The following is a 20,386-nucleotide window of genomic DNA, read 5'->3' on the forward strand; positions in this document are numbered from 1 at the left end:
AAATTACTGGAAGCTCTAAGTTGCTCAAACACTGGATACCCCTATATAGGGCTTGCAGTATATAAAGTAATTTTCTTAACTATGTTAGCTCAAAAAACTGAACAATGCAACAAAGATGATTTATCTTATTCAGCCACCTATTGTTGATCTATAATACTAATAATTTCCTGTGATTCCTTGATTCTCCATTTCCAACCTAAGTCATCACAGCTCTTCAAAATTCAGAAGGCTTTTTATACATTGTTCGCAGAGAATATATTCTTGTGGATTCCACTTCAAAATTTAAATAAAGTTTGGTATTATTTCACATCCTGAAACAGTAAAAATACTCATGGAGAAAAATCAAATTTAAATACTTCGCACTTCTACTTTCTGTGCACTGATATACTATATTATAAAAATTCAGTAGGCCTAATTAATGTATTCAGGTTTTGAAGTAAAACCTCAAGTGATTTAACACCTTTCTGAGAAGAAGAATTGCAAGGGACACCTGGGTGGCCCAGTCAATTAAGCCTCTGTCTGACTCTTGGTTTTGGCTCATGTCATGATCTCAAGGTCATGAGATTGAGGCCTGAGTGGGACTCCGCGATCAAGGTGGAGTCTGCATGAGATTCTCTCTCCCCCTCCCTCTGCCCCTCCTGCTTTGCTCTCCCCACATATGCTCTCTCTCTCTCAAATCTTAAAAAAAAAAAAAAAATTGCCGAATACATCCTTGAAAGTGCTGCTGAAATGTTTCATATATCTTTAGAATGGAGTTGAAGAAATTATCTGGAGCTCCACTGTCCAGTACTGTAGCCAGTAGCTGCATGTGGATATTGGAGTACTAGAAATGTGGTTAGTCTGAACTGAAATGTGCTAAAAGTATAAAATATACAATGTATTTTGAATACTTAGTATGAAAAAGAATACTAAATATATTGTCTTCATAGATAATAAGTATCCCAATTTTTATATTTTATATTCCCAATTTTATATTTATATTTTATATAATAATCCCAATTATTATATTTATTATATAAATAAATATATATTTATATTCTATATATATTTATATATATTTTATATTTATATTTATATTATAAAATATAAAAATATTTATATTTTATATATATAAATTATATTTATATTTTATAATATATATATTGGGATATATATATTTATATATCCCAATTTTATATTTTATATTTATATATATATTTATATTTATATCCCAAATTTTATATTTTATATAAATATATATTTATATTTTATATTTATATTTATATTATAAAATATATTTTATATTTATATTTTATATAAATATATTTGTATTATATTATATAAACATATATATTTATATAATATTTTTGATATACCAAGTTAAATAAAATATAATTAAAATTAATTCAACCTGTTTTTTTTTTTTTTATTTAAATATTTGAGAGAGAGTGTGCATGAGCAGGAGGAGAGGGAGAGTCTCTGAACCAGACTCCCCACTGAGCATGGAGCCAGATTTGGGGCTCAGTCTCACGACCCTAAGATCATGACCTGAGCCACAGTCAAGAGTCAGATGCTCAACCAACTGAGCCACCCAAGTGCCCCCGACCTGTTTGGCTTTTTTATCTTTTAATGTGGCTACTAGAAAACTTAAAGTCACATTTGTGGCTCACATTGTATTTCTGCTAGACAGCACTGGTCTAGAGAAATAGTCTGGCATAAACTAGGCATCCTGTTATTACTATATCTCTTTTTTTTTAAGATTTTTATTTATTTGACAGAGAGACAGCGAGAGAGGGAACACAAGCAGGGAGAGTGGGAGAGGGAGAGGCAGGCTTCCCGCAAAGCAGGGAGCCGATGCGGGGCTCGATCCCAGGACCCTGGGACCGTGACCCAAGCTGAAGGCAGCCGATTAATAGACTGAGCCACCCAGGCGCCCCTTATTATCTCTGTAATGCAGTCTCTTACATTGCTTATAATTTTTAAGCCTGAATTATGAGACATTCCCTTCATATGTGAACTTTTTATATCCTTTCAGATAATTACATTACTGTTGACCTAAAAAAAAAGTCATTGCAACAATATTTTCCACTCTTTGAAAGAGAGCTGCAATACTTGCTAAAATAATCCTTGTATCTAAACTAGCCATATAAATACATTCTACATTATCTGAAAATTGGGTCTTCAGCCAGTAAACAAAGAAACAAGACATTACTGCAACAAGGAAATTTTGTTTTAAAATACCCCAGTGTTAAAGTCTTGAGCAATCTTGTCTTAATGTGTCACCTCATGCCTGACTTCTGCAACAGTCTGTCCGATAGCCTTGCTGCTTCGAGTTTTAACTTTTTCAGTCCCTTCTTCACACTGCAGCCAGAGTGAGGTTTCTATCTGACAATATAACTACTCTTCTGTATACCCTTCAAAGGGTCTCCATTATCTACACAATAAAGTTCAAAATGCCTTACTTGATATGCAAATTAATCCAGGAATGGCCCTTGCCCATCTAATACCAGCCTGTTCTCCATGCCCCTGTCCTTTTAGTTGCTTGAAGAGGTGTCTCATACACCTGTCTTTATTCAGACTATTTGTACTGTCATCACCCCTGCCATCCCAATATGGCAAAAACTGGTTTTATCACTCAAGTCTCAAGTCAAAAACCTCCCAGGAAGCTCTTCCTGCCCTGCCCGAAAACTGGCCAATCCTGTCTTCGAACACTCCCAGTCGCACTGTCCTCGCATTGATTAACAGTTTCTAAGACTAAGTTAAGATGTCAGGTCCTCCCAGTTAAAGGCTCCGTAAATGTAAGGACCATGCCATGCTCACTCTTGTATCCTCAGCACTAGGCAAAGTGCTTGGCACAGAGAAGTCTTAATCACTGTGTGTTAAACAACTTGTTTTCAAAGACATCCACATCTACATATGTACACTGTCATCCCTAACTTAAATCAGAGTCAGCTTCTCACCAGTTCTTAGAACACCATCACTAAAGTTTCTAGTACTTTTTGAGAGGGAGGGCAAGAGAGTGCACACGAGGGAAGGGCAGACGAGAGAGAGAGAGAGAGAGAGAGAGAGAGAATGAGAATATCTTAAGCGGACTGTGCAGAGTGCAGAGCCCATCACAGAGCTGGATCTCACGACCCCAAGTTCATGACCTGAGCTGAAATAAAGAGTCAGACACTCAACAACTGAGCCACTGAGGCACCCCTCTATTACATTTTTTAAAATCTCCCAAATATCTAATATTCTTGTTAATGCTGGCTGTTTACCAGAATCACCTGTACCACTTTTAAAAATATAAATGTCCAGGTCACACAGTCTCTGAGAATATTAATAGGGCTGATGTAGGACCATAGGTGATTCAAATTCACAGTCAAGCTTGAGAACCACTACACCAAAGACAAAGGCACAGTGATAACTCCTACCCCTGCATGTCTGGACTCTCTCACCAGGTGAAGTGAGCATCATACGAGATTACATAAAGGTATCAACAAAACACAAAACCCATACATGTTACATGCATATACTGTGTTCTCGAATCAAGTAGATTTCAGCCAATAGTTTTGAATATATTCCAAATTTAGTATGCTCACCAATCAGCAGTTGATATTAAACTGAAAACAAAAATATTTACCTGAGAAGAAGAGAAAAAGCATCATTCTTGTCAAAATGAATCTATTAGTACCTATACTTTTAAAGTTGTCCTAATTTAAGGAAATGGGCCAGCTAAACCTAACCAGTGATTCCCACACTCCTTTCACTCCAATTATTCTTAGAAATAATCACATGCTTGGAATTTGAAGAGCATCCAACACAAGACTGGATTAGTTAGCTAACCAAATACTTGTCTTCTACTGTCACCTCTCTCAGTGGGTGTGATTATATACTTCAGGGATAACACTTTGGCTGAGGTTCCCAGTATGATTGTGGACTTTGAAAACATTTACTATAGTTGTAGACTTGTTAAGAAAACATATCAAGGAATCTTTTTTTTTTTCCCAACATAAAAACTCTAGTTGAGCTTCTGTTACTTTGACAGACTTTATTATATTCAAAAATGCTTCTAAAACAAACATTTTAGGTTTGGCTGACACACCATCCAGTTGTTTGCTTTGCTGAAATGCCTTCAACTCCTCCTCAAATAAAAATTGGATGAAATTGCCCGACAAGCTTGAGCAAGAAAGGATCTGAAACACAGCAGTTTAGTAAAATCCAATGTCCCCATTTTTCTGAGATTTAGAGTTTAAGAACAAAAAATTACTGAAATTAAAAATAAAAGTTGGGGCGCCTCGGTAGCTCAGTCGTTAAGTGTCTGCCTTCGGCTCAGGTCATGGTCCCAGGGTCCTGGGATCAAGCCCCGCATCGGGCTCCCTGCTCGGTGGGAAGCCTGCTTTTCCCTCTCCCACACCCCCTGCTTGTGTTCCCTCTCTCACTGTGTCTCTCTCTGTCAAATAAATAAATAAAAATCTTTAAAAATAAATAAATAAATAAAAATAAAAGTTAATTCATATTGCAGGGTCTTATTCTTTATGTGTGTTTCCTACATAGATTTCACATCTTCAAAAAGTCTTTTACATCAACCTGTACACATCTGCTACTACTAGAATCTGTTTTTTTGTGTCGTCTGGATGAAACACAAAAAGTGATTGAAGTTGTTTGTGTAAATGGTTACAGTTGCTTAGAGAGAAGTGACCTTCTCCATAGAACCTTGCACTGTCATATGTGTGTATGTTTGTGTGTGTGTGTGTATACACACGCACATATATATTGTGTGTGTGTGTGTTGTGTGTGTTCAGGAAATGGTTTTAGCATGATTGATGGTATTATGTATAGCACTAAAAGACCGTGTTCCTAATGAACTCTACTAGATACTAGGTTATGATGAAGCATATGCTAAGCACCTGACACTTTGTGTTTTTAAAAAGAGACTCCACTATCTCTGTGGCTCATCTTTTTAATTACAAAGATTTAGACATTCCTGATTTTCAGAGCAACAATCTCTGAAAATTTCCAGCTGCTATAGTGTTTCTAGGCAAAAAATCAAAAAGATAAAATCAGGTAAAGCTATATTCTTGATCAAATCAAATTTGCAGTAGAATTACAGAAAGAAGAGACTCTTGTTTTGCATTCATTCTTTCTTCCAAAATGATGCTTGTTACCAGAATAAGCAACTAAAAGGAGTTAGTGTAATATTCATGAATTTTTCTCTCAATTATATTGCTGCACCACAATATAGAGAGGGTCATTTCATGATACTCACAGTTTAGAGTAGAAAATACCAAAAGCAAGTAATTTATATTATGTAAGTTTATAGGGACTACAAAAAACTTGATTTATTCCAAGTTTCCACTTCAAAATGCCAACAGGATATTGCATTCCAAAGTCTGCATTGCAGTAACACTAGGAAAAATGTGAAAAATGAGATAGAAGGCCTATAAATGGTGATTCACCAATTACCTCAGTTACCCTAATTATGTTGGCATAAAAAAGTGTTTGGGACACAGCACATGTGAAAGTTACAAACAAATTAGAATTTGATGGAACTCTGTCAGCTTTACAATAAAGTACACTTATCATGTAAAGAGACTATATAAAATGAATATGACAGGATAGTGGATCTGAAGTAACTGCATTCTGATCTCAACCTCCCAGGCCATCATTCTTAGATTATTCTGACATTATATTATACAAAAGAATTATATAAAAGAATGACTATAAAGGCAAAACAAATAAACATAAAAAGCTGTCATCCCACAGTATAAAATAACACAGATGGTAATAGCACTGTATGCCTTATTCACAAATAGCTGTTCAAGAACACTGGCCTATATCATCACTGCAAGAATTAGGCACCAAGGAAGGCCTGATGAACAAGAAACCATTATAGAGCACATACAGAAATCCAGTAGTTAAAGCAGTGGAGATATAAATAAAAAAAGTGAGTGAGAGCTAATTTCAAAATATGAAATTTAGGTCCCCGACCAGTAGACCTTAAATTGGACTCCCAAGGGACACCTGGGTGGCTCAGTTGGTTAAGCATCCAATTCTTGGTTTCAGCTCAGGTTATGATCTCGCAGTCCTGGGATCAAGCCCTGCATCAGGCTCTGCACTCAGCATGGTGTCTGCTTCAGATTCTCTCTCTCTCCCCCTCCCACTCACTCACTCTTTTTCTCTCTCAAATAAATAATATCTTTTTAAAAAATAATAAATTAGACTCCCAAGAAATCTATAAGGAAGATAACCTCTCAGAACCTGATGATCCTGCTTCTACAGGGCAGTCTCCCTGTAATTCCAAAGGAAATTGATTTTTGCAAATTTCAGAGTTTCTGATGATTAAAGGAGGGCTGTTTTAACACAAAGTCCCTGAACCCAGAAAAAAACAAAATTGGGAGCTTATTCTGAATCACTAGTGAGTGACCTTAGCTTTTTAATAGGCTTACTGCAATAAAGATGTGAGCTGTAGCTTCCTTAGGCACTGTAAAACAGGAAGTCTATGAAATCTGGTAAAGGTTACAGGCCAAGTCAGATGGATATAAAAGACATTTGCAAAACAATTATCTCCCTACACACATTAAAAGAATCTTGCATTATATCTACAGCACATCAAAATGCTGCATATCATAATCTGCTCCTCTGCTTTTCAATCAACTGTCTTTATCTTATACTGAGCAGATAAAGGGAAGAAATTCAGAAATGACATATGGAAGGAATTATCTGTTGATCTAGGTTTAAAATACCACCATCCTCTAAAGAGTCCAACATTCTTAAATAGATCCACTATCTGGCAACTGAGCCCCCCCCACTTTCATCTTGCAACAACCATTTAGGAATATCTCCTCTGTGCCAAGTAATATACTAGACACTCAGTTTATAAACAGAAGTGAGATGGTTACTGACTTTAAGCAGGAATCTAGAAGGAGCATGCCAGGGCAGAAATAATGACATGTAAACAAACAAACCCAAACATGTACCGAAAAGAAAAGAAAAAGACCTTCCAGGGAACCCAAAATTCAGATTAAAGTTTTCAACCTCAAGTAGAATTTTTGGGTAATTTCCCTACTTCAAAACTTTAAGCCTTGAACCCTGAAGTCTATAACTTTTAACAGAGACCTGAAAGACAAGGTATCTTAATCAAGAGGAGGATAATCTAAACTGAACCTCCACAGTTATTTTGCCCAAACTCTAAGCCCTAAGACAGGTTTCTCCAGGTTTTCTGTAATTTCCTACCTTCTTCTTCTCCGGTAGTCAGTGGATTAAAATCATCCTGAATTTCCTACTTTTGATAATAATAATCTCTGATTCCCTTTTTTTGAACCCCAACAAAATAATAGCCAATATTTGTTTTGAATTTTACAGTTTATAAAATACTTTCAGATGCTTAGCAGATCATTTGTTCCTCACCATGGAATGTTACTGCCTTCATTTTACGGGTGGGAAAACTGAGGCTCCAACAGGCTAAATAATTTCCATAATTTCCACAAATTAAACAGTCAAAATTGGAGGAGAACTGTGACCTTGGTCTCAATGGCCAGATCCAAGTCTTTTGTTACACAGTACCAAGTCCTACTGATTTCAGTCACAGCGGCTCTACCTTCTTTCCCTCCTTTTCTACCTTCTGTCTCTATTATAATAGCCTTGTAATCAGTCTCCCCCTAGTTCCAACCATAGTGAGTCTTAATCACTTGGTAACATGGACCAATTTGAGTCATTCCAGAAGCATGTATGCAAAGACTTTTCATATAATTTGAAGCTCATTCAGAGACGCCTGGATTAATAATTTTGCTTTACCTCCTCAGATTTATCCTGTATATCTCCAAATGACTCATCTCCTAAAACTCTTAGATCACATTTCAAGGCTCAAAAAACTTCAGTCGTTTCCCACCACCTAGTGAATGAAACAGAAATTCACTATCCTGGCATTCCAGGCCTTTCCTGATTCTCTACTGTAAGTCCACTACCAGAACTCCAGATCACTATCTTAACTAATAACTGCCACTGTTCAAATATGTCTCATGTTTCTTCACCACTATGCTCTCAACATTAGCATTATCCACCTTCAGCCTCTACCAGTACATGAATCCAACCTCTGAGCTAGAACACACTTCATAACAGAACTTACTCTTCCTCCCACATACAGCCCATTCATCTTTGAATGGTCCTAGTGTTAAAGAAATAAAAAATAAACAACTCTTTATGTTAAAAAGAAAATTATCTTTTCTCCCATTAACATCTGTGGTACCTGAAGCAACAGGTAACAAATCTAATCCAATTCCACAAAACCTCCCCTGTCTGTTTGCCTTCCCTGGTGTACCATGTCATTTTTTTCATGATGTGGCACCCAGAACTGAGCACAGTTCTCTCTGATAGTGACAATACTTTTGCCTCTGACAATAGCTTGAGCACAGAGTAGCAAGGCTCATCGCTGCTGTCTTGCCCCTTTCTGTCAGTGCTGCCCACAACTGATTAACTCTGTGGGCAACTGCATTACATCACTGACTTGTATGAAGGTTGCAGGACTCTAAAACTCATAAGGTCTTTTCACTTGTGCAACACTTAAGCCAAGTTTCCTGGAACTAAAGTCAGCATTTTACTTCCTCCCTATTCCACATTGCTTGTTAGAATCAGCATATCAAGATCTTTTGCCATCATGGATCCTATCTCCAACATGTGTCCCCTCCCAAATCTCCTGGCATCCAAAAATATAATTAATTTACCATCGGTGTCTTTTTCAGCTCAGTGATTAATATGTCGAATAGGACATGGATAAGTATCCTGTCAACTCCAATATATTCTTCCTCATCATCATTCTTCAAACATCCAGATCATATTCTATTTTACCCACCAGGCAAGTGGGTCTTTTTTTTTTTTTTTTAAGATTTTATTCATTTATTTGTCAGCACAAGGAGGGGGAGCAGAAGGCAGAGGGAGAAGCAGACTCCCCACTGACCAGGGAGCCCGATGCGAAACTCGATCCCAGGACCCTGGGATCATGACCTGAGCTGAAGGCAGACGCTTAACCAACTGAGCCACCCAGGCGTCCCTATGTGGGTCTTAACCATTAGTGTTCGTAAGAATCATCAGAGATGCTTGACAAAAATGCCAACTTCTGAGGCTTGGCTCCAAAGATTCAGTAGATCTGGAATAGAGGCCCAGGAATCTGGATTTTTAACAAGCTGAATGTATCTAATATTTTGGTAGAAAGATCACACTTTAAAAATGGTGCCCTGGGGTGCCTGGGTGGCTCAGTCAGTTAAGTGGTTAAGTGTCTAACTCTTGGTTTCAGCTCAGGTCATGATCTCAGGGTCGTGGGATCGAGCCCCACACCTCAGACTCTGCACTTGGCATACAACATAGTTGTGATAAATCATTGCATAAAGAATATAATGTTCAGTAAAAAGTGCTGGTAAACTAACTATCCATGAAAGTATAAAGTTAGGTTCCTTTCTCATACCATACATACAAAAAAACTGTAAACAGATTAAAAACCTAAACATGACAGGCAAAATTGTAAATTTTCTTAGTAAAACTAAGATAATTTCTTCATCATGTAGGATGAGGAAAGTATTTTTTAAATAAAATATAAAAATTTTTATCAAACTTAAAAAATTGACACACCTAAACATATTAAAATCAAAATATCTTTATAAGAAAAAGATCTTAAACAAGTAACAGGACATACCCCTGAATGAGAAACGTATTTGTAACACATAACAACATAGACTGTGTACACAGAACAAATTTTTTAAATCAATTACAAAAAGACAATCCAACAGAAAAATAAGCAAAGGATATAAACAAAGAATTCATGAAAGAGGAAGACACTAATCAGGGAAATGGAATTAAAAAGAAATCCAAAAAGTCTAAGACTGGCAAAAATTAAGACTATTGATAGTATCAAGTTGAGGTGGGAATTTGAGTAAAGAGGGACTTACACTTTGCCAAGATATAAACGGATATAATTACTTTAGAAAGGAAATTAGTAGGGCCAAGTGAAATTGAAATGTGCCATACTCTAGCAAAATGCTCCCACATATATGTACCCAATGAAACACAGAATGGATATGTACTACTGCATTGTTTTTTCATAGTGAGAGAATGGAAACCACGCAACTCTCCATTAGTAGGGGAATAAATAAGCTGTGATGTAATCTTTCAATAGGAGTTAAGATTCACATGGTGGATAAAGTGAACAAAATCTATATGGATAAATTACAAATATACAGTGAAGCCTTATGATATCACATAAGGAAAAATACAAAACAAATTTTTGCTTGTTAGAATTTCTCAGTGACATATTACACATTTTACGTAAGACTTTTTATTATGACCATTTTCAAGTATGAAAAAGGTCTCTTTCAAGAGACTCATGTACTCATCACCTTGCTTCATTAATTATCAATATTTTGCCAAGGATTGGTATACATTTTGAAATACTAAAGTTCACGCTGAGGAAATGGCCATGAGCCAGGCCCACAAAAGAGCACAGGACAAGAAGAAAGGAGATCCAGGTTCTAGTGCAGGCACGGCTCCCATGAGCAGTGTGACTGTGGCACACTGATTTTCTCTGCGTGGCCTCCCCTCTGAATTGGGAAGACTTCGATTGGACTGATAAAATGGGACATGAGGAAATAATCAGGATGCAACCTGACTTTCTAGAAGGTGCAAATAGAGGAATTTAAAACGCACAAAAGGCACAAAACACCAAGACCCAAAAGATCAAAAACAATAAAAATTGCACTCCCTATTCTTAGTGTTTATAACTAGATAATCTGAGGTCTCTTCTAAGTCTACTGGGATATGATTTCACCCTCAAGATATGTTCTTTTTAAAAAAAAAACGATTTTATTTATTTATTTGACACAGAGAGAGAGCACAAGCAAGGGGAGAGGGAGAAACATGATCCCTGCTCCGCTGAGCAGGGAGCCCAATGTTGGGCTCAATCCCAGGACCCTGAGATCATGACCTGAGCCGAAGGCAGACACTTAATGGACTGAGCCACCCAGGCGCCCTCTTCAGATATGTTCTTGAGGGAAGCACTAACATAGCTGCCTCCCCTCCCCAAACACATCTTCTCTGCTCCCTAGAATTTGCTTTAATACCGCAGTAGCTTCCTGAGGGCTCTCTTTGCTCCTTCCCTTACCTTCCCCACTTCCACAGTGCCCTTGGCACAGATAAGGAAGACTGGTAGCCTGGCTCTGTCACCCCAAGTTTCCAGTATACTACAGAGAAGGAAGGGATCGGAAGAACTGGCAAGTAAGAGCCCAACTGAGTCGTCTGGAAAGGTGGACACGTACCTTTTGAAGCAGTGTGCTGCTGTAAGGACCCAGCAGCTACTCAGGAGCGTGGCCCCACAAAGGAGCCTGCCATCTCCATGGGATGACTTTAGCCGGAGGGACACTTGCCAAGGCCAACCACCCCTAAGAAGAAAGTAAGCCACTTAAGTCCATATAAGTTAGAAGAAGCAAAGAAAAGCATCCATTAAAACAATGACTCAGAAGGCTTGCAGGTGGAAGAAAAGCAGTATAAAAGGGACCCTCGGATATAAAAATCCCTTCCAACTTTGAAAATGGTGCTCCTAGAACTCTGAGCAGGCCACATTGAAGATTTGCTCATAGGTATTTGTATGCATCCCACCTATCTCTGACATTCATGGAATCAAGTTGAGTCTTCTTTATACTTCATTGTTTGAAGCGTATTTTCTCTCCCCACTACCTCACCTAGGCAGCCTAAAGAAGTATTTAATAAGCAAAGTGCTGATTTTCCATGAGTAAATGCAACAAATAAAAAAAATTGTATTAAAAGAGTCTAGTCTAAAACAAATATATTCTAAATTAAACGAATTGTGTAGTTATATATATTTTTTCAGACCTCCTGTTAAATTAGTTTCTGCCACATAACTTTTCAGCAACATATCTATCTTATAAATCAGAAGATAGTGGTCTAAGAACATGGTCTATATAAAGTAAAGGTAGGTCAAAAAAATGTGAAATTTTCCGTGTAATCTGTATTTAATTTAGAAAATTAAATAAGTAAAATACATCCCTTACATAATAGTAGAAAAACCCCAATTTGTAACACTGTATGTATATAAATAATTCTGTAATATGGAAAATCTCCTCTGAAGGACCTTTTACCTTAAAGAATTTTTCCCACCAATGATCCGCTTCTGCCGACGGTGCAGTAATCTCAAACCACAAACAGACGAGAGGGATTCTGAAGCAGACAGAGGTTATTAATCAGACTACCATATTGCTCATAGTGGGGTAAAGACACACGTGACACATTCTCCTGCTGCTTCCTTCTCTATTCCAAGATGTTTCTCTCCTCAAATTATAGGATACTTTTTCTTATAATAAAAATTAAAAGTCTTCTCAATTAACCAAGAATTCACAAGCAGATCAGGAACTTGAGGAAGTTTCCCATACTCAACTTGGACCCTGCCCAGTACATCATCCTATAGGTACCTACATCTCCTCCTCTGCTGATTTCAGAGATTGTTTTGGATCCAGGAATGTTAAAGCAAGAGAACTGCAAAGGCGATACTGGTCTAAATTACTTGCTTTTCATACACAACATTGCCAAGCCATGTCTACAAAAATGTAACTTAAAGGAGCAAAGCATATTCCCAGAATAGGATTCTGATCTAAATTCACATTTACATTACTCATATAGCATAGTAATTTATGGAAAGGGTTTACTAAGCAATCTAAGAGGTATTTAAGGGGATACAGTCAAACTTCCCAAGATAACAGACTCGATCAAGAGCATAAAAAAAGAATTAAAATATATGAAAAAGTGGTGTACAAAAGAAAGTAAAAGTATGACTATTTCAAAAATAATTTTAGAAAGGAGGAGAATGTCTATAGGAGTATTTTGGTTCCTTGGTTAAGTATATGATATAAAATATTGATAGATACTGTTTTTCTATCTGTGTAAGAAGAAAAGGCTGGGAATTGCACCAAGACCACGAAAATCTAGTCAACACTAATATTCTCCCATCATATTCAGGTAGAAGGGAGCTCAATAGGGAATCAGCACTAGTTATTTCTTCAGACAGAAAGAGGTTCAACAATGTGTATACCAAGATCATTAATTTGCCAAATGATCTCAGAGGCATGCTGTCTAACTTTAATTCTCATCTCTTAGGATATGAGTCCTCTATATGACACAGCAAATTATAAGATATTAGAAAAACATAAGTTTCAAATAATGCTCTGAGTCAGTCAATATATATAATACCAAAATAAAGAATGATGCAATTAATATTGAGCAAGCAAAACTGAAAGTTTACATCATCCTGGGGAAAGGCACCAGGTTGCAAAAATGTAAAATCTATTTAAAGCTGTAAAATCCACTGTTCCAAAAAAAAAAAAAAATTACAAAGCAAAATGAAGTTCATTTATAAAAGGATCCCATCAGATGACCAATAACCAATGGCTTGAGTTTGAATCCCCTTATAGAAGTCATTAGGGAGGTGCGTGGGTGGGTCAGTTTGTTCATTAGGGGACTCTTGATTTTGGCTCAGGTCATGACTGCAGTCATGAGATGGAGACCCAAATTGGGCTCCGCACTCAGCACCAAGTCTGCTTGTCCCTCTCCCTCCCCCACTTGTGGTCTCTCTACAGTATATAAATAAAATCTTTAAAAAAAAGAAAAACAAAAAGAAGTCACTAGGTCTTGAACTTCAATACAAAATCAATAGGTTAATAAGCCAGATTCAGTAATCCAGCTGGTCTAAGACAAAATCTTTTTATTTGAGGTATGGTAGCATTGGAACCATAGAAAGGTAGCAAGTACGTGTTGCTACAACTCTAGGAATTTATAAAAACAAATGTATAAATAATGAAATAAATATGGTATTTCATACTTTAAAGTAGGTTTACATAGGAATATAGTAAAAACATTGTACAATTACTGAATTTTTATGTTTTTCTACTGCTTCAGAAATTTGACATAATACAAAGAATTATATATTCAATTTTTAACTGTAGTTTAAATTATTGAAGGGAATTTAATAAGTTAAGTTATAATTAATACTTATATATAAGTATACTATTTAATAATATTAAATATATTAATATGATTTGATAAGCTGGGAAACTCCTCAGACAGTGAAGAATCATATTAACAGCATCCAATTTATTTTTGCATTGTCTTTAGCAATTAAAAGATGTTAGCAAATGAGAATGCTCAAATATAGACACCTAATTTTCAGAAAGTCCAGTGCATCAAAACTATGAACTTTCAATACACATAAAGAGGTGATTTTTCTTTTCATAAAATGTAACCATAGTTTTCTACAAAATAGCTACTTTTTTATTCACTTAAAACAGTAGTTGTTTCATAAAAGTTACTCTCAGCTTTCAAGGACCTTTTCTAAGTATAAAACATCTATTACTGTATTATACTGGAAGATTGTTTCTCATTTTCCTTAATGTTTTTAAATTTCAGAGAATAAACTCTACAAAAGATAATTCTCTTTTTGCAATTACTTTTAAATTTACCCTGGTTGTTTAAAATATTAGTAAGAGTGGAAGTTCCTTTCTGTGATTCATCTTTAAATTTTCATTTCTTGGGGAGTGCCTGGGTGGCGCCGTCAGTTAAGCCTCTCACTCTTGATTTCGGTTCAGGTCATGATCTCAGGGTGGTTAGGATCGAGCCCGACATTGGTCTCCACACTGAGCATGGAGCCTGCTTGAGATTCCCTCTCTCCCTCTGCCTCTCCCCACCCTCACCCCCTTTAAAAAAATTCATTTTTTCTTTCTTTTTATGAAGTAAATGTCAATTCTAAGTCTTCAAGGATACCAACAAGTTTGACAGTTTTATTACATCCAGAGAAAGAATGGTACAGAAACGGCTGAGAATGTCAGAAGGGCATGATGCCAAATCCTGTAAGTCCACTCCTGTCCCTGAACTCTGCTGCCCATGTAAGCCCCATCCAGTCAAGTTCGTCAGGAACCACTGCCCCTAAACATGAACGCAGATTACATAGAGTCTTATGGAAGGAGATTTTTGTCGTCAAAGTACTGCTTATACTAATGAAGTGAAAATTACTCTTTGACTTGTATAGGCCCCAGTAGATGACTTACCTTTGTTACTGTTACCTGTTGCCTTCTTGCTAAGATAATCACAAATGACTCCTGCATCTTCGCTGTGGCGACAGTTATGCCTCCCAATATCTTGTTTGATGCATTCAGCCAGGGACCTCTCGTTTCCTGTGCACTTCACATTGTCCACGTGGATGGGTCCTTTCCCTTCCCCAAAATAAGCCATGGTCCTTGCTCTGGCAGGGCCCCTGGGAACAGAGCATTCTTGAGGATGTGGAGAACCAGACGATTGTACATTTGAATACATCACGACAGTCTCATTCGATTAACTCTTAAATATTAAAATTCGCATCTATGTGTGCCAAAAAATAATTACTTCATGACTCTGTCAAAAAAAAAACTTAAAAGAGGTAATAACTATACCTCCTCTGTCTTCCTACCCCAGAGCTTCCTTATTGTATCAGTTAGTTTGCCTCTCATTTAGCTTCTGCTGAGAAAGTTACATTTAATCGCATGTCAGAAATCCATGATAGTCTTAAACTCTAGTTTAAGCAGGAAAAAAATCATCTCAAAGTGTTCTTATAGAGCATAACACTCTTTTAAAGTTGGTTAAAACTGCCAACAAAATTATGAGGTTAAATAATAGCCTAGGGAGCTAAAAATTTCAAAGCCTACTTTAGAAGTAAAAAAAGTCTAATTTTTAACAGAGAAAGACAAAACCCGGGATCACAAATAGAAGGAAGACTTATTTTGGTATGTTAGTTTGTTGTTGTTGTTTGTTTTTAATTACACAGTACTTCTTTTTAAATATCCAAATACAAAAGCTTTTTTAAAGAAGTATTTCAAACTAATGGCCATATTCAAAACTCAATTCCTGATAAATTAATGGCAAAGTTTTAAATTCTGAATTACAGGGAAATTATCCTTATAACCTCAAGTTAGGGAAAGACTTATTAAACAAGACATAGATGATATACTTTAAAATTAAAGGACTAATAAACTCAATAAGAATTAAGAATGCTACTTCACTAAAAACCACCCTAAGGAAAGGTAAAAGATAAAAGGTTGATGCATATATTTGTAATACATACTTATAAATATATTTGTTGGTGAATACATCCAATAGAGGGGACTATCATACAAAAAAAAAAAAAAGAATTCTCAAAATTCATTAAATTTTTTTTTAAAAAAACCTAACAACCCAAAAGAAAAAGAGGCAAAAGACAGGTTTTAAATTAAAAGAAACAGACTCATTAAAAATGACAATTTGGACCAGATTTCTCACATCAAAATATATTCTACTTAACTAAGATAAAGTTATTATAATTTCCTTATACTTATGCAGGAACTCTAGCAAAGTCATTTATTGATATGAATTCTCTGAGAAATTCATTTGAATGACTCCCTTCAGTGATGAGACCTGGCCTCACATGCTTATGGTTGGCAGCTCATTTACTTCAAAACTGGTACAGCTAACTAGTAACTGCTACTCTGAAATAAATTGCAAATAAAAATAAGATATAACCCATTATAAATTTTTACAGTCATGGAAGACCCCTGTGCCCAAACAGATGACTCTTAATGGTACTCTTAGAGTAAATCTTTTTTAATATGAAACCTACGTATTAATTATAGAAGTAATAAATGCTTATTGTATCAAATTTACAAAATAAAAGTATAAAAAATACTTTTTTATACTCAACAACACACTGCTAGCATTTGGGTATATTCCCTTCCTGTACATATTTATGGGGAAAATACTAACTATAGTTTTTACTGGTTAAAAAAAATTCATTGTACACATTAGTGGATCTCAAATTTCAGAGTACTTAAAAGGCCACTTGGGTTGATTCTGAGTTGAGTGTGTCACCAGCGGGACTTAGCAACCTATTTTTTTAATAAGCCCTACATGATTCCTATCCAGGAAGTTCTGCATCAAACTTTAACATAGGGGCTCCTGGGTGGCTAGTCCAGTAAGTGCCTGACTCTTGATTTCAGCTCATGATCTCAGGGTCCTGAGACCGAGCCCCGCCTCAGACTCTGCACTCATCATGGAGTCTTCTTGAGATTCTCTCTCCCTCTGCCTCTGCACAAGCCCCCACCGCCCCACACATGCACACTCGCGTGCTCGCTCTCTCTCAAAATAAATAAAATCTCCTTAAAAGAAAAACTTTAACATAGAAAAATTAGAGTTTTTTTTTCCCTACTGCTGCACATTTACTTTTAAAATTCAAGACTTTTTACAGTTTTAGATATACAGTTAAATACAAGTCTTTGTGGATAGCTTAGATTTCTTTCCAGAAGTAGAATTTTTGTTCAACAGGTATAAACATTTTTTTAAGGTTCTGGATATATATTGCCGAATACAGGGCAAGTCTTTGGAAAGCAAATACATATAATTAAAATGTGATTATTTAAAGAACAGAGTTTTTTCTGTTTTATTTTGTGTATCATTTTTCTGTCTGGAATTTTTTCCGTTTAGTGTTAGTAAAGGATCTAGCTTGATTTTTGTCCCTAAGTTCATTGTCCTAATAACCTTTCCTATTGATTTGAAAGGCTTTTTAATTTAATTATTTATCATAATTACATGTACATAAGCCATTTCCTGGTCCCCAACCTTGGCAACACATTTAAATTACCTCTGGAAACTTTTAAAATATAGCAAAACCTGAACCCACCTAACGTCAATTAAAGTAGAATCCACAGGAATGGGGCTGGGCATGGGTAATATTTTTTTTTAACTCTCAGCATTATTTTAATTGTACAACCAAGGTTGCTAAGCCCTGGTGCACTTAGTGCCATGGACTTCTTGCCTGTTCCTGTGCCAATACCACAGGGATGTGATTTCAGATGAACCCAGAAACAGGTAGAAGTAAACATAGAAAACAAAATCAGACTCATTAAATAAAACAAAGGATGATTTCTTAGAAATTTATCAATTTACACACTAAAAGAATGTACCATTTTAGATACATCGACAGATAGAAATTAGAGAACATTTAAACTAATAAAAGTGCATGATTAAATAAAGACACTCTCAACAATATAGTGGAGTCTAAAAAAATTTCCTGTGACTTTTTTTTTAACAGTTAAGGACTGTGTCATCTTTAGAAAAAGGGGAAGAGAATTCCCACTGGGCTATAGGCATGCAGTAATTCACAGCAGACAGTTTCAAAGAGACAATAGACTACAGTACATTAGTTAGTCTTTAAACTGGGTGTTAAGTGCTCCTAGGAGTAGAGGATGACTTTCTCGGGGCTATATGGGCTTTAAAGGAATCAGTATTCAGATCCTCAAATTACATGTGTATTCTCACCTAAAACTGGTCTTGCTGAAATCAAAATCAACTTCTCTTTCAAAATTTTCCTTCTCCTACTACACAAAAGAAAGACGTATTTTTTACTCATCCCAAATCCTACCACGATGCATTGCTCCAAGATTTAAAAGCCTCTCAAGTGGACAAAAGAACAGTTCAAAATATATGATAGCAAGAAGCCTCCTTTAACCAAGCACCATAAACCCAACCCATCAATCTAAGTTAGAAATGGGAGCTTTAGTCAGCTTTTATTTCCTATATTTAATAATTATTTCTCAAATTTCTGTTTTTGTTGTCTTTAATCAGTTGTGTACTAGAAATCATAAAATCCAGAGAGGAACCTGTCAGAAGGATTAATTTCTCTCTTGCTCTCTCCATGTGTGTCCACCCACATACACATACACACACATACTTACTTAAGTGTGTATATATATATATAATATATATTACATATATATGTATATACACATATACACACATTTTTTAAAGCATAATAACATTAGGATTCTGTGAAGAAGGAAAATTTTAAATATAATTTCAAGGAGAAAAAGGAACTATATAAAATTTCTGAAGGTCAAAGAAGAGCATTTTCCTGTATTTTTTTTTTAAGATTTTATTTATTTATTTGACAGAGAGACACAGCAAAAGAGGGAACACAAGCAGGGGGAGTGGGAGAGGGAGAAGCAGGCTTCCTGCGGAGCAGGCAGCCCAATGCGGGGCTCGATCCCAGGACCCTGGGATCATGACCCGAGCCCAAGGCAGATGCCTAACGACTGAGCCACCCAGGCGCCTCTCCTGTATCTTTTAAATAGATGACAGAGAGCATCAAGTCACTATGATACTGATATTCCATTGGATTATAATTTAGAGTGATATAACAGTTCTACTTTTAAATGTCATACACAAATATGCAAGAAATTAAATCCTTTGCATCAATTTAATTATAAGATAAAAACTAGATATACTTAATTTTAGGTCTCTAATAACTCAGTAGAAACACACTATTTTGTAGATTCTTTTAAGGGATACTACAATAAATATGCAGTTCAATAACAATGTCATCTTGAAAACATATACTAATGGATTCAAACAAAGTTCAAATAGAATGGAATTTCCATCACAGTTATTTAGTCTATCTTAACAAGTGTAACTGATAGCAACACATTCTCTCTCAGTCCTCTAAAAATAATATGCTCCTATGCTAGACTTTGTCAGATATTATGTAACATGTAATACATAATTAAATAATGCCTTTTACTTTCTGTTTACTCTAAGCATATCCTACATTAGTTACCATTTATGTTTCCTGGTTTTTATTACTTCATTTTTGTTTCTCCCATTGTGGAAATGCTTTCTAATGCTACTTTGATTCTCTGTATTTCCAAGGATGAAGCCTCACATATAATATAGCTGACTGGGGGACAGATCTCTGGAACTCCTATTAATAAGACCCAAACCTGTTGATAGCTTAAAAGTTTTCTGGATTGGTTTCTACAAACAAATGCCTTATTAAAGATTTTTAACAATTCAAAGTAGACCTAGGGGAAAAACATCTACTCATGTTCTTACATGAAATCCATTTCCCCTAGTGGGAAATTATAAAAACATTTAAGTATGTTTAGATTGAACAAATATCCAAATGATTCTCATGTAAATATTTTTAGATGGTAAATTACAGATTGTGCACTAGAAGATGATTATCCAATTTGTTATAATAACATTAAATTACTGATTTACTTAAGAGACTTTTTTTTTTAAGATTTTATTTATTTATTTGTCAGAGAGAACACAAGCAGAGGGTGAAGCAGGCCTCCTGCAGAGCAGGGAGCCCGACGTGGGGCTCCATCCCAGGACCCTGGGATGATGACCTGAGCCGACGGAAGACGCTTAACGACTGAGCCACCCAGGCACCCCTAAAGATATGTTTTAAAATCCAAACCAATATTAGTAACTATTACGAGCTCGTCAATTTATGCATATTCGTTTAAATTGCATAACCTCTAAACTGTAACATGTTCCATATATTTGCAGCTGCCAAATCAATACTCAC

At 35.9% G+C, this 20,386-nt stretch overlaps 1 protein-coding gene across 3 annotated transcripts in view; it reads right to left on the reverse strand.

Moving 5' to 3' along the window:
- Nucleotides 1-20,386, reverse strand: part of PRSS12 (serine protease 12) — a 70,871-nt gene that overhangs the window by 4,965 nt on the left and 45,520 nt on the right. For 2 of the 3 annotated variants that reach the window (XM_078069177.1, XM_036091790.2), the window contains exons 9-11: nucleotides 15,063-15,268; nucleotides 12,108-12,186; nucleotides 11,268-11,390 (exon numbers count right to left, since the gene is read on the reverse strand). In XM_078069177.1, coding sequence (XP_077925303.1) covers nucleotides 11,268-11,390; nucleotides 12,108-12,186; nucleotides 15,063-15,268 — 408 coding nt within the window. Of the gene's footprint in view, nucleotides 1-4,030; nucleotides 4,161-11,267; nucleotides 11,391-12,107; nucleotides 12,187-15,062; nucleotides 15,269-20,386 lie in introns of those variants that run through there. The other variant, XM_036091791.2, reaches the window with a different exon arrangement.

Source organism: Halichoerus grypus, chromosome 3 (assembly GCF_964656455.1).
Source record: "Halichoerus grypus chromosome 3, mHalGry1.hap1.1, whole genome shotgun sequence".
Classification (NCBI taxonomy): Eukaryota; Metazoa; Chordata; class Mammalia; order Carnivora; family Phocidae; genus Halichoerus; species Halichoerus grypus.